The 15612-nt window shown below is 39.0% G+C and overlaps 1 protein-coding gene across 1 annotated transcript in view; it reads right to left on the reverse strand.

Annotated features, from left to right (window-relative positions):
* Window positions 1–15612, reverse strand: part of Acss3 (acyl-CoA synthetase short chain family member 3) — a 158378-nt gene that overhangs the window by 79722 nt on the left and 63044 nt on the right. Inside the window, exons 6-7 of the mRNA XM_051172695.1 lie at window positions 1474–1554; window positions 1301–1396 (exon numbers count right to left, since the gene is read on the reverse strand). Coding sequence (XP_051028652.1) covers window positions 1301–1396; window positions 1474–1554 — 177 coding nt within the window. The remainder of the gene's footprint in view (window positions 1–1300; window positions 1397–1473; window positions 1555–15612) is intronic.

Below are 15612 nucleotides of genomic sequence, written 5' to 3' on the forward strand. Positions count from 1 at the left end.
AAGTATTAAAAACTTCATATTTTTTTCTGTGTGCACACACACATGCATGTTTGTGTAGTGGTGCACATGTGGTAAGAGTTTTAAAGCAGGAAGAGTCAGCTCTTTTCCTTCTACCTTGTGGGTTCTGTGGCTTAAACCCAGGTTATCAGTCATGGTTAAAAATAAAGCAGGCTTTGTAAGGCCACTATCCCACCAATGCTAGGGCTGGAGGCACACAGAGGAAGGGGAAGCAGGCTATCCAGATGAGACCTGATAGGCTGTGTTCATATGGTGGGGGAGGAGGTCTCCTTCTCTCAGAGGTCTAGGGGAGGAAAATAGGGCAGAAGAGGAAGGTAGGGTGGGAACAGGAAGATACAAGTGAGGGCATAACATTCAAGATGCCATCTGAATAAATTATAATAAATTTTAAAAAATTTTTTAAAAAGCAGCTTTACCTCAGAGGCCATCTTCAAACCCAGTGGTTCTCAACCTTCCTAAAGCTACAACACTTTAATACAGTTCCATATGATGTGGTGACTCTCCCCTCCCCCCAAACCTAAAATTATTTTTGTTGTTACTTTATAACCGTAAATTTGCTCCTTTTACGGATTGTAATGTAAATATCTGTGTTTTCAGATAGCTTCGGGGGTCGGGGGAGGGGGGTGGCAGGTCACAACCCACAGGTTGAGAACTATTGCGAAACTCTGTTGAGTACGTTGATAGATCTTCATGTAAACAGAGATAGAACTACAGAAAACAGGCCGCCGAGGGTAACCCTCTAGTACTCATAGGAAAACTCATTTCAGGGTGCCTTTAATTACACTATCTGAGTCTTCACGCTGTAAACCATGCAGCTTTGAATCTAATCACTCTACGCTTCCTTCTCTTTCTACGTGCACAGCTGTTATTAGAAACCATGGAAAATATTTAATTAAAATAGGCCAAATATTTTTGTAAATCCACAATATATGTAAAACAAACAAAAACAAAAAACAAAAATGTGAGTCTACGTAGAATGTTTTATAATGCTCTTTTAGGATGCTAACATTTTAATCCCTTTGCTAATACCATTTACAAATCTCCGGGGATAGATTTTGAGCTAGTTAATGGATGCTCTCCAGAATTTTGTTTCTGTTGACTTTTCTTTAACACAGTTAAAACAGTTGCCTGTTGTTTTCTTCACATGTGTTTCTCTTTTGAAATAACTGTTTAAGTGAAGAAGGTAAGACAATGCTCCCCGTCACCCTCCGATTTTCACTCTTACTGTCCAGGTCAATTCATCCAGAACACTCAGTACATAGTATCACCTCAATTTTGTTACCTCATATAAAACTGTTGGGTTTCCATGGAGAAGAGGCCCATAGCAAATATAAGAATGTCCGACAACCCAGCCTAAGTCAGAAGCTGCCCACCATACCTAAAACATAAAAAGATAATCAAATGCATGTCTTAATCAGAGAAATGCCATGTAATGTAAGCGTAAAATCAGGTTACCTCTCCAGGTTTAAGTCCATATATGGAAGACATTGTCCAATTCAACATCACAGCATATCCCCCAGTGGGTCTAACTACACCCTAAAGGAGGGGGAAAAGTAAAGTTAACATCTATGAAATAGGTTAGAAGAGTCCCTGTCTTCATACAATCTATCATAAAATTTACAGATTTAAATCATTCAATATTCTGTAAACTACAAATTATATTGACATATATATGTATATAGAGAGAGGCATATATAGATATATGTGTATATTTGAATTACTATTCTTTTATTTCTGTAATAGAAATCCCAGAGAGTTTGTGTTCATCATTTCAATTTATAGAAAAATGTTGTTTGACATCCTTAATCATATATGAAACCCATACACTTTCACAGTCACACAATGCAATTTTTAGTGGTAACCCACAGTATCAAAATTGTATTTGCAAATACTTTATCAGAACAAAAATAGAAACTACTCAAATTAAATTCAATTTGACAAATGTAGACCAACATAAGAACATGCATTCCTTTTGCTGACACCAATAAGCCGCTTAAAGGAAACAAGGCCACATTCTAATTGAGGCCTCTTACATTGCTAAGTGGGAATCAAACAGAACACTATAGACTTGAGCAGTACTTTAAGGATGATTTCCAGACCTCTGAACAATGAATCCTGATGAGTTAGCCTTAAGGCTAACAGATGTGTTTTATGTTGCATTTGAGGCAAATCAAGGCATTACTACATAACTACATATGTGTAGTTTTCACAAATCTGTTTCCAGTACTGTCCCTTAACACTGAAAGCTATCCAAACTCAACAAGAAGAAATATTTAAACCCTGGAAACAAGATAAGAATGAATATTTATTTGATCATTATAAGTATTAATAGTCATTAGTGCCAGTAAGGCATGGCTATTGAAATGAGCCATAAAACGCCTACTGAATAATAACAGTAATAAAAAAAAAACCATATGACCTTCAAAGAATCTTTGAGCACAGCATTTGAACTGTACTCTTCAAAACATTATTCTCTTAAAAGGGGTGAGTGTGGCCTAATTAGTTGATGTTCTCTTAGCTGTACATTTTGGGACTCATTCTGTACTTTTAACACATGTACATGATTCAGGAGAATGGAAAAGAAAACACTGACTTTTCCGTAGCTCCTGTTAGGGCTGCTCTCCTCAGCTTCCACTAATAAAACCCAGGCATCAAACTGTGGAACATATTGTATCCGCCAACAACACCTGGTCTCTTGGCAAATATCCGGTGCAGCTCTAGTGCCGTTGAGAGCTATTCACTCTGTTGTGTGATACAGTTAACACGCGGCTGACTCTCTTGTTCACTTCAGAAATATTAGACATTCGAAGTCTCTTTCCAGCAAGCTTTCTATATCCACTGAGACACCAAATTCAAATTCTCTAGATGAACTGTGTTCTATTTTTTTTTTTTTTTTTTTTTTTTTTTTTTGGTTTCCATTAAAATGTGCTTTCCTATGGTCTAGGAACTCACTGTATTTGGTATTAATAGTTGTGCAAACATTCCTTTCTAAAAAGAGCTTCTCGGTCTTTTTGACAGGAATCACCATACAGTTTCTTTTGTATCCTGTATGTTTTCACATGTTATTTAATGTCAGGAATGACCTCAACTAGGATGTTTGAGAAGCTTCTTTTCATTACACCTGTCACAGCAATATATTTATAAAAGCTTTATGAGAGCAGTTTTGGTATTCTGGGATTCTTGAACACAGAAGGTTCATAAAATGTCTCATTTTTCTTTTTCCTTTATCTGAAGAAGCATCAGTGTGTGGAACCCAGGAGTCTGCTCAATGCTCACAGAAGTCATTTTAAAATTGAGTTCCATTCAGATAAAATATTTAGATCATGTTTTCACCACAACTCTTTCCAGATCCTCCTCGCTTCCTTACCCACCCAACTTATGTTTTCGCTCTAAGTCTACCATTCAAATATTTAATTTTAAAAAAAGGAAAAATAAGAAACACACAAAAAACATGAAAACGAAAATCAAAACAAAGAAGCAAAAGACTGCTGTGACAAAAAAAAATATCAAAAAACAAAAACAAACAACAACAATTAAAAAATGTCAAAAGAAAGCAAAATGAAAGGAACCATCTTCAAAAACACAATGGAATTCATTTAGTGTTGCCCAACTACCTGTAAGCATGGGACTGCTTCAGAGTGTGGTTGATAAACCCAGTGAGACTCCATTGGGAAAAAAAAAATTTTCCTTTTGCCAATAGGAATCTTTTGCTGATAGCTTCCTGGTTGGGTTTGTGATGCCGTGTCCATTTGCTCTCCCTCTGTTGGGACCCTTTCCCGCTTGAACCTGTGTTGCTCTTCATTTCTGTGAGTTCACATGTGTATCAGCCCTGCAGGGCAAAAAAGATGCTGTTTCCTTGGAGTCATCCACTACCTCTGGCTCTTATAATCTTTGCATCCCCTCTTCGGCACAGATTGCTGAACCTCGAGCGGAACGGTTTGATGAAGCTATCCTCCTTAGGACTATGTAATCCATATTTCCTCACGCTCTGCGTATTGTGCAGCTCTGGGTATCAGTGCTATTTGCCACTTATTACAAGAAGAGGTTTCTCTGTTATGGGTTGAGTGAGATGCTGATCTATGGATTTAGCAAATTCCACTAGGAATCACTCTATTGCTATATTTCTTTAGCAGAATAATAATATTGCCCTTTACCCGGGGCGCATGGCATAGCTAGTGTCAGGTTCTTGGCCATCTTGGGCTCCACCTCATTTCACAGACCTTGGTTGGTTGCTCTCAGACCTTCTGTGCCAGAGAATTTGTTGCTGTTGATACTGATGATTACCTGTCTCCTCCTGTAGTACTCAAAGAGTATCTTCCAGTACCATGCACGCTAGTCAGCAGGGATGAAGCTTCTAGTTAGGCACCAACTAGAATTCTCCATATGTGATGGCATAAGTAACCTTTATCTTAGTGTCGCTGCATTGTATCAAGAAATTACGTATTATCATGAACAGAGTAAAATTTTAGGGGGTAAAATGCACTGGCTAGAAATGGGGAATAAATATGGAGAATAAAATTCGTGGGATACAGAACTAAGTATTAATGCAACTATTTAAACTATGAATCAGTTTCTGTTTCTTTATTAAACGACTACTTTTTGACATAATGTTTACCAACAGACTGTGTAAATCAGTCAATACTTAAGTGTATGCTACCAAAAAATCTATGCATCTTAGCCATCTAATCAAACCATGAGTTATAAAGCATTTATATTGTAATGGCTAATATTTAAGAACATAGTTATATATTTTTATAAACATTGAACCAGGGGTATGCATGTATGGGCATGGACTCTACCATTGAACTACACTCCCAGCCTAAGTTTAACATTTTTAAACAATATCACTTCTGTCATTCTAGAGATTATAATTTAACCCATCCTGGTTTCATTCACATGGTGAAAAATGTCAAATAATTACAGACCATAATCAAATATTCTAATTTTTTAAAAATATAGTTAAACAAGAGTCAAAGGCTATAATTTAAATATTTATTATTCTTCAGTCATCTCCTTAAAAAGTTACTATTAAAAATTTAGTCAGCATGAGTTCATTATTCAACAATAGTTATGCAATATGGCCAGACCTCCTAAAAATTTAGACAATAGACTTTAAGTATCTGAGACGTCTCAATGATGTAGAAGCAAGGAACTAGCCAGACTCATATTTGCATGTTGATATTTTATGAGATATTCAGAAGAAAAAGGAGAGAGAAACATTGGGTATCAAGAAATGTTATTATAAATATTAATTTGCTAATAAAACAAGGAGACAAATATGTTGTTTTTTGCCTGTAACCATGGTTGGCAGATAATGAAAAAAGTAACGAGAAGCAAAATTAATCAGAAACTAAAAATAGCTATTTTTAAAAGAGTGATTCTTGCTATATGGCTAGGCTGGCCTCAAATACCTGGGCTTGAGCAACCCACCTGCCTTTCACTTTCAGTCCATGGAACTGCAGGTGTGTTTACAAAGCCTGGTTCTAACGAGGAGAATTTTAAAGTATATATTGAATGTTGTAGTTAAGGTAAAAGTATTTGCTCAAGAATAATGTTTCCCTCTAAAATGCAAGTCTGAACTATTTTAGTCTTTTGAGTGCCTACCTATGCTTATAGTCTACCTTAAATGTAAAAAAAAAAAAAAAAAAAAAAAGCCTAGTGATCTAATGCAGTGTCAGAAAAGCCACCTACACTACCAACATTCTAGACTCTACAGCGTCAGACAAAATCATCAGGATACGGAGAAGCTGAAAAATCTCCGAGTGACGGCAGCACTCCACACCCAGAAGAAGACATGAAAAGACACTGTTTCAGAATGGGAAGTATTACAATTACACGGTCTTTCTTTCTGACCACATCAAAATTTACACAGTATTAAAAAGCATCAAATTCAATTTCTATAAAAGGAAAGGATGGTTGCTTGTCACCCAGGAATGAATGAGATCAGAGTCATTACAGAGAGGACCTTAATAACTACAATAACCTAATGGAATGCTTTTTTATGGTAAGAACAGCCACAGAGTTACCTAAATTATAACATTAAATGGAGATGGAAAAATGAGACTTCAGAAAATGTGCAGTTTCTATCGCTGTAACTCAAGGCCAAAAAACAAAAAACAAAACAAAGCATGCACATGAGAAAAGAGTGCTGATACACAAACAAAAAGAAGGGTGCTGTGTGCAGTGAGATGGGATGGGTGGGAAATTCATTTCTTAACAGGTTGTACGTTACGGGGCATTTAAATTGTTCTATATGAAGCTGAAAGGCTGAAGTGTTTGCACTTAACGATAACCCAGAGGACCTGGGTTCAGCTCCCAGAACTCACTTTGGGCAGCTTACAACCCCCTGTAAATCCATCTCTAATGGGCCTTATTCCACACACACACACACACACACACACACACACACACACACACACACACTGAGAAATATATATTGTATTTAAAAGAAACACATCTTCAAATGGTAAAGGGAGTTAAAGAATTAATAAGCAAAAGATCTAGCTCTGATTAACTTTAAACAATTCTCTATACCATCACAACTTCATCTACTCATGAATGTTGAAAGTCACAATAACAACAATCCTGGCAAGATATACCCACTGATGCAATGGCATAAATGTTTTGGGGTTACCAGCCAAGTTCTGATTGGATTTAAAGTCACCACATAGGATCAAACTTGTGCCTAGAACTTTAAACTTTAATCCTAGTCGGGAACACATGGCTGGGGCAGTCATAGTCTCGAGAGGTGAATCTACTTCTATTAGTTTGCTAAATGAACAACATATAAAACTGCCTTCTAAGTACTTATTGTTTTACCAATAGACTAATGTCTTTCAATTCTTAACAGAGTAACTTCTTTTTTTCCCCCAGTGGGCATCAATGAGTAAGAGACAACAGTTCAAAGTGGAGAATATAAATGATAGTGTTTTGCTTTTCCCACCATGTGGTGTCCACATCAGTTTTCATGCCCCGAAGGCTTAAGAAACAATAGAGGGAGATGGAGGAATTTGGTAAGAGTCAGATTTTCAGAAGGACTGATATGAAACAGTGCCTTTTGGCCTTTGCTGTCATGAGCTCACAGCAGCTGTGGTTGCCTGAGAAAGGCTTACACAAATCAAGCTAGTCAACATTCTAGAGCATGTGGAGGCTCAGGAGGCCCCACCCCAACCAGAGGAGATACTGGCAGTTGATGGTTGCTGGGAGAGAAAGCGTTCATTTCCCTCAGGGTGAGGCACAGACATAGTGCACTGTGTATGCTGTAGAATAGACATTTGGCCCATGTTCTGACTAAGAAAATCAACAGTAAAGTGAGTAAGCACCTGTATCTCAAGAAGATCATAGTCTGAGAAAAATAATCTTTTTTCCCCCCTTTTCAGGAGAAATCCTTCCAAGTGGTAGAACTTAGTGAAGCATCATAGAAGAGATAGAATGTTTCCATTTGAGATATTTCATCAAATACAAAATTTCTTGCTACAGCTTCTTACAAACTCTGAGACTGCCCCTGCAGAAGATTCTTTAGCAGCTATGTAATTTCTTATCGATCTGCAACTCCGAGATAAGGGGCTAAGATGTAGCAAGTTCAGCACTTTACCAGCAAGAATTGTACAAGAGATGGAAAAAAATGTTCTCTTATTTTTATTACTCTTGCTCTCACTTTCTCTCTCTCAGCTGTTCCCCTAGGGCAAGGAAGAAAACTATGTCTACATAGTAGGAATGAAAGTTACAAGACTGCTGCAAATGCACGAAAGCCTTATCTACAGCCTTTCTTCGCTGCCTCTGTTTCAGCCCATCCTTCTGCTTGTGTTTCCCTCCTATTCTTCTATTTGTATTTATTGGCACTGGCCTTTTTTTTTTTTAACCCCTTCCTGATTACTAGAGTCCTTCCAAGGTAGAAAATTTAAGTGGAGATAAAGGTGGGCGGCCCTTATTAAACCCTGTGGAATGCAGTCATGAACTGCAAACAGAATATGAAACCCACATCAAAACTAATACGCAGGAAAAGCAGTTGAGACATAGAGGCTTGAATAGCAGCTGCAGCGAGCAGATTACCCCTTCGTGCCACTCCCAGTAATTCCTGGGTTAGTAAACACAGATGAAAGTACGCCTCTACATACATCTGCAAGTTCATGCAAAACATAAGACTACTTAATATAGACCATATATATGCATATAAGAAGCAGGGTCTTAGAGGAGGGTATAATGTGTGTGTACATGCATATGGGTATAAACACACATGAGTTATAGCACATGGGTAGACGTCAGAGGAAACTCTGATGTTGATCTTTGTCTTCTCCCTGATTTGAGACAAAGTCTCTATTGTTGCTCACTGACGCATTTCCCAGACTCACGGATGTATGAGCTTCCAGTACTTCTCCTCCTGTCTGCCTCCCACCTCTAGGAAAAGACACCCAGGACTATAGACCCATGTGTTCTCCTAGGTACAGCTTGTTATGTGGAATCTGCAGATCTAAAATCAAGTCATTAGATTTACATGGCAGGCAATTTACTCACTGAGCCATTCTCCCAGCTTAAGAGTGTTTTAAAACACTTCAAGTACTTTAAAATACCATTTTTCTAAGAAATAATACTGCATAGTGACGTATAACCTATATGTCAATGTTTTATTCCTGAAAATATACTGATCTTTCTTGTGTTCAAAGTTTTAAACACAATTAATTTTTATTATGCCTTTAAAATGAAAAAAAAAAAAAAAAGATTATAAGAATAAAAAATGGAGTCTGTAAAAACACATCAACTCCAGAAAAGAAAATGTTCACCAAATATTCTGAAGACCTACCTTGGTCATGATTAATGCCAGACTGGAATAAAAAAAAATTGGGATATATTCAAAGACATGCCCTAGTAAGTATATAAAGTATATTAAAGTAAGTGGCATGAAAGTATGATATCAACGTGTCTCCCTAATGGAAGAAAATATGTTTGAGGGGCTGCGAGAGATCTTGCCATTTATTGTGTACTAATTCTCTCCTAATTAAGAAAATTCCAGCAGTGAAGGGGAGGGTCATAACCTTAGGGAAACTAATAAAACTTAAAGGGCCCAAGAGCGTAGACATTTACAAGAGTCACAAGGCTCGCCCCAAACTGATAAGCAGAAAGCAGTTGCTAGAGGAAAGGACACTATCTAGTAGTGCTGTCTGCCAGTTGTGCAGTGAGCTGCAGTGATTCAGTGAACTTTTGGTGATGTAGCTAGCTGCCTTTGCATCACTTATGGTCCAATAAGCAACCTCAAACAAACTCGTTAGTTCAACCACATAGACTTGGCAGTGTGCAGACAGACATGGTGCTGGAGATAGAGCTGAGAGTGCTATATGGGCAACAGGCTTGAGTTTCTGAGACCTCAAAGCCCACCGCCTCATGTCACACTTCTTTCAGCAAAGCCTCACCTACTCCAACAAGGCCACACCTCCCAACAATGCCACTCCCTATGGACCACATATTCAAACACATGCCTCTATGGCGGCTATTCCTATTCAAAGCACTGCATTTGTTTCCCCTATATTATAATGGATGCTGTAACTTCTTGCTATCCTAGAATTTGTTTTCTCTCTGATGCAAATGATAAGTTCTACAGCCAAAGCCAACTTCTCTTCAGTTCTTCAAATGGAGCATCAGTGAGGGGAATCCCATGGTGGCCAGAGTCCTCTCCATATTACAGACTAACATGCCTCCATGGTGAATGAAGTCCACCTCAGGAGCATGCAGGTGGCTTTCCACAAAAGTACCATACATTGACCTACAGTAAGCTTATATGCCTGTTGTGTGTCCTTTGCTGTGAGCAATAAAAAAATACAACTGAGATTGACCTGTCTCCATAGGGAAGGAAATGCCTATATAAAGGAAAAATTGCAATGGAAACAGACACTTACATGTACTCTTCCACATGTGGGAGGGGGCTGGAATAAAACGGAGGATGAGATGGACATGTCGGCTTGCCTTTCCTTACTACTGGCAGGATGCAAGAGAAAGACAATACAAATTCGGTATGTGCAGAGAACTCCCTCCTAACATTCAAATGCTTGGAACCCACATGAAGAATTGGAGAATGAATATAGAAGGAAATAAGGTAGAAATGAGAAAAGATACCCTTTAGGTTTGACCTTTAATACAAAGGAAGTAAAGAATCCATCATTCAGTATGTAGATGAGAGCTCTGATAATGGTCCAGCACAGGAAACTATCAAATTCAGGGGATAGTCTGCCTTTGAAACATTCTGAATTTGTAAAGAATTTCAAAGAAAGAATGAAAGCACCTCTTATAGCCTGGTTTCTAAGGCTGTGTCACATGTGGGTTAATAGGATCAGTGGGGGTGCTATGGAGCTGGAGAAATGGAGTAACTGTCATTTCTTCACTCCTCGAGAAAAAAAAAGAAAAAGAATTCATAACCCGAGGCAAGATAAGGGAAAACTGTCTCTGATGGACTGGCTCATTTGGACTGAGCCATTAGAGACCCTTGGTTATCATTGACTGATCACTCCATAAATATCAGAGGCTAGAAGACCATAGAGGAAGACAGGCATTACTAATGGAACTAATTAAGAGAGGGGTGATATTTGATCTCTAGTTCACTGGCCTAGATAGGACTGTGTTCATTAGGAGAGTTAAGGAAAGTGTTGATTCATCGGGTACCAGATGACTGGCATGGACTTTGTGATGGTTAACATTGATTGACAACTTGTCTGCATTCTTGATTATCTAAGACACAGACTTCTGGGTAGGCCTGTGAATGGTTTTCCTAATTAGTTTAATTGAAATAGGAAGAGCCACCCTAAATATGTGTTTTATCATTGCATGGACTAAGGTCCTAAACTGTGTAATACAGAGAGCAGAAGCTCAAATCAGCCTTGAACTGTGAGGAAAATACAAAAGGCAGCATTGGTTTCTGAACTTATTTGCAGGGCATTTTGTCACAGAAACATGAAAGAATTGGAGCTGCTGCTGTGGGGGGCCTGACCCTGTGGTTCTTAGGTGTTAGGAACTGACTTTTCAGGAAAAATGTCCAGGAGTCTGAAACACTGGCTAGAAATGCTCGTGAATGCCACAAGCATAAGTTAATAAGCTACTGCCCATCTGGTGGGACTTGGGACGGACAGAATGCCATGCTACACTCACATGGTGGTAGCCTTGTTTCTGAGGTTCCAGAAGCCATCAGAAACTGGGCTAGAGATCACGCCTATCGTGTTCTGAGAAATAATCTTGTTGCATTCTGCCTCTGCAATAAGAACTTGAGCAAGGCTAAATTCAAAAGTAAAATTAGTATTTGGCAGAAGACATCTCATTTGGGATAAGCCATGTTTACGGATGATTGCTCAAATCCACATGGTGGGGGCAGGCAGTGAAAGAAAGAAAGAGACAGAGAGAAAGAGAGATATAGAGAGAGGAAGGAGTAAAGAAGGGAGGGAGGGAGGGGAGGAGGAAGGGAACCCCCATCATGCGCGCGCACACACACACACACACACACACACACACACACACACGATACAACGTAACCAGCTGCTTCAAGATTCTACTTCCAGGACTTCTCTTTCCTGATGAACTGTGCAGAAAGATATTTTAAAATGTGTAGTTGGTCAAGGAAAAGAGTTTTAATGAATTCACACTTACAAAGGAGGTATGCTCATGCTCTAAAGCACCTGGACTTATTTAGTGTCATTAAAGGGAAATCTGCTGTTCTGCCCTGGTGCAACAGAATAAGTTTCCCGGGGACAAATGCCACCTTGAAAGGTTCTATCTATTGAAAATGGGAATGAATTTTAAAAGAGAGAGTCTAGACTGGGAACACCATAGGAGGGGCTTCCTGCTCAAACCAATTCCCCCCCCCCAAATGATACCCTAGGTCAGGTGACTGTTAATGCAATCTTGGCTCAAGGCAGACAGACTTAGCCCCCAAATGACACCAAATCTTGACAATGCTACCTATATAGTACTTGCTTACATGCATAAAAGATGCAAGAATGAGGGCACCATGAAATCATGGGACATAGGCCAACATTCTATAAGGTCAGTGAAACTGCACAATGTGATCCAGGGCTGTATTCTGTGCACATTCCTGAGGTCCCTGGGTAAAGCAATGATGATAAAGTCCAAGTTGCAATGGAGATAGCAGACTGTTTGAGATGCCAAGACCATGGAGAGTCTGCCAAGAAAAGCTGGTTAAACAGAGTAGAGCAGGCCCAAGGGAGGAGCTATATGTGCTTCAGGTAACGGAGGTGCAGAAGGAAAGCTAGCCAAGGTCTCCTAGGTGATTACACCACAACTTCTAGATGCCTGATGTGGAGCTGCAGGATTTGAAATCTGCCTCATTGCATTTCAGCCTTTTGGTTTCCCTTTTCCTTGCTCTGTCCCCATTCTTTGTACTGGAATGGGACTCCTTATTCTGTGATATTGTATATAGGAACAATGAAACATGTTTTGTTTTTAATCTTATAGCAACTCAAAATCATGCAATTGTTCTGATTCCCAGAAAAGCTGTAGACTTTAGACTCTTAAACAGTGTTAGTATTGCTAAAGACTATAGGGCCTTTTGATGTTGGATTTTTTTTTTAATTCGTTTTACACCATGACATGACTAGAAGCCCAGGGGGACAAGAAGTTCATGGGTTTAAAGGTTATCTATCAGGGAGCTGGGGTGATGACTCAATGGATGAGGTATTTGCCATGCAACCATGAAGACCTGATTTTAGATAAGCAAGAGACCTATGTCAAAAAGGTGGAGAGCACAAACTGATACGTTCAGTTGCCCTCTGACCATGCATGCCCAGGGGCATGTGCATACCCCATCACGCACACACACATACTCCATGCATACAACATAACCAGCTGCCTCAGGATTTGGCTTCCATGGCTTCTCCATCAGTGATGCATGCTAGCCTTGAACTGTGCATCAAAATCAAACTCTTCTTTAAGTTTTAAATTTTATTTGTTATTTGTTTTGTTTCTGGTGGTGGCGGAGGGTCATAAATCTTGTGGCAGCAATAAGGGGACCAACTAAGTGGGACTTTTGTGGCTTTTGCTGACTCATGTGTTGAGAAATGAGCTTTGTGAAATAATAAGGTACAAACAGATCTAAACGATTTCTATGGGTGAGTAAACCAGATAGATACCCAATGTGCTGAAGCAACTGGGAAAGAGAAGGATGATCAAAGGGCAAAACAAACAAGAGAGGTTGGCCTAGCTAAGTATGGAAAAAACATGTGGCAAGATCTGTTTCCAGCCCGAGTCCCAGGGATGACGACAAAGAGCCACGTGCTATGCTAGTGGACATCTGGATGGCTTCAGATCTTAGGCATCGATCAATGAGAGACCTAAGTAATAAAACTGCCTAAGTTTAAAAAAAAAGATTGTAAAAGATTCAGCCTGTTCTACCTAGGGGTGGGTGATTACACTGTCTGGTGTACATTTCTCTCTTGTAAACACAGTACACTGAGGGTAGAGATTTTCAGCTCTGTCCAGGGATAGTTCAGTAGCCAGGTGTAGCTAATTGAAAGGCAAGGGCTCTGGAGATTCCCCAGCATTTACTGACAAGGGCTTGGAAGCCACCTCCATTGGCTGTCAATCCAGAACATGAACCTACTCTCTCTTTGACATGACCCAGACCCAAAGATACAATCTGACCCCATCAAGGGCATCTGGTTTGGGGATAAGTGCAGTGGCAGCACTAACCCAAGATCTGAAAGCCAGATGGCTAATGGAAATTATGGTGGATTATGGAGAGCCGAATGGCTTGGTGTCTCTCATCACTGCCAAGTGTCACTCTTTGGATGAAACAAATGATGCAAATGATGAGAATATCTCTATATGAATTGAACAGTGCTGATATTTTTTTTTTGTGTCCCCTTAGCTATCTAAGACCAATGGATAGTGGCATAAAAGAGAATGTGCTTGGGCCTTCAGAAACCTCAACCAACATATTAAAAAAAAGGTCTCACTATATTATTCTAATTCTTGAGTGTTTGGGAACATCTGTAACAACAGTAGAAACAACAGTCAATGAGTTTGAAAGAGTTTTCTGGATAGGTGGTGAAGGTAGATCTATCCAAAATCAACAAGTGTCCTTTCTTCCTTCTTTCCTTCCTTCCTTTCTCTCACTTTTCTTTTCTTTATTTTTATTTATTTTATTTATGTTTAATCTCTTGCTAGAAAGAAGTATTATATCACTACGGATTTTTATCTAAGGAAGCCCAACAAACTGTCAAGGCTTTTGACTGATGTAATTTTATTTTAGAATTAGAAAGTAGGTTCCTAGTGCTAAAAAAAACATCACATGTTTTGGTTACAGGACTTGGAGAAATCAAGATAAGATTACAGTATCAGTTCTTTCTCCATTGGGTGGCTTTTGTGTTATTATGTAGACCACTATGGGTAAATTGTCACCTATTACTCTGCTTGGTATGGACCATGCGCAGTACAAACTACCAATATGCCAGGCCAGTGCATGTCCACCAGCATAACTGTTATAAGTTCAATCAATTGTTTTCTAATTCAATTTTTGGATCCTAATATTGACTCATTTATTGCTAATATTGTAGCATAAGACAAGAACCTATGTCTGGGAAGGTCAAGTCCTGAAAGGGAAGTGATCACTATTTTTTTTTTTTGATAAATAGATATGAGGTGTCTGTTAATTGCATTATAAATATTTAGTTTTTACACACAAACTACATATTCATTGGTTGTGAAGGAAAAACTCTTTATTTCCCTAGTAGATGTTACTTACCACAATTTCATAACAAGTCATGATCCTAAGAATAAATGAGTGTTGCCATGGCATAGTGGCCCAATGATCAAGAATAAGTGAAATAAAATAAACAGACATTCTAATAGTCAGGTCATGTGATGGAAAAATACAAGGAGAAAAATTCAAGAGCATCAGTAAGGGACATGGAGCTCTGTAGCTATTTCCTCCTGGTTGAAATATCCCCTATTGTAGAAAAAATAGTTTCCTGCTCATAAAATTCAGGAAACTAATGAAACTTTCAAAATATGGAAATATCAGAATGTTATAGGATTTGCAAGGCCCACCGTGCTTGGGGTATTAGGAATACAGTAATAAATTGCTAAAGCATTGGAAAGTCTCTGGCGGAGTTCCTATGAAGTGGGTGGGGAGCTGCAGGGATACAACTTTTGTCTCCTGCTGAGATTAGCAGTTTGAGGATGCAGCTACCTTTGAGTCACCATGCTCCCCTACATCACCACCCACCTGTGCTCCTGTAAGTAATAGCAGTACAATCTCTAGACTGGCTGGAATAAATGCCTTTGGTTTGTCACAGTGATTTTCTGGGGTAAATAGATGTTTATTCACCTCTATCCAGGAAAGAAAATTCACACAATAGCATACCACATGTCATAGTTTGCAAAATCCACCCACTCTATGATTGAAAGCCAGACCTTCACACTAATAAGCCACGGGAGCCTATATTCAGTTCTCAATGTAACTCTTGGAATCAGGCTCATTTCCAGTGACTGACTGTACTAGTATTAATATCCCAAAGTCACATCACACACAATATGTTCAACACCTGCCCCCTTTCCAAGATCAAGACCATCTACTTTTGTATGTATTCAAAGTCATGG

Source organism: Acomys russatus, chromosome 31 (assembly GCF_903995435.1).
Source record: "Acomys russatus chromosome 31, mAcoRus1.1, whole genome shotgun sequence".
NCBI lineage: Eukaryota > Metazoa > Chordata > Mammalia > Rodentia > Muridae > Acomys > Acomys russatus.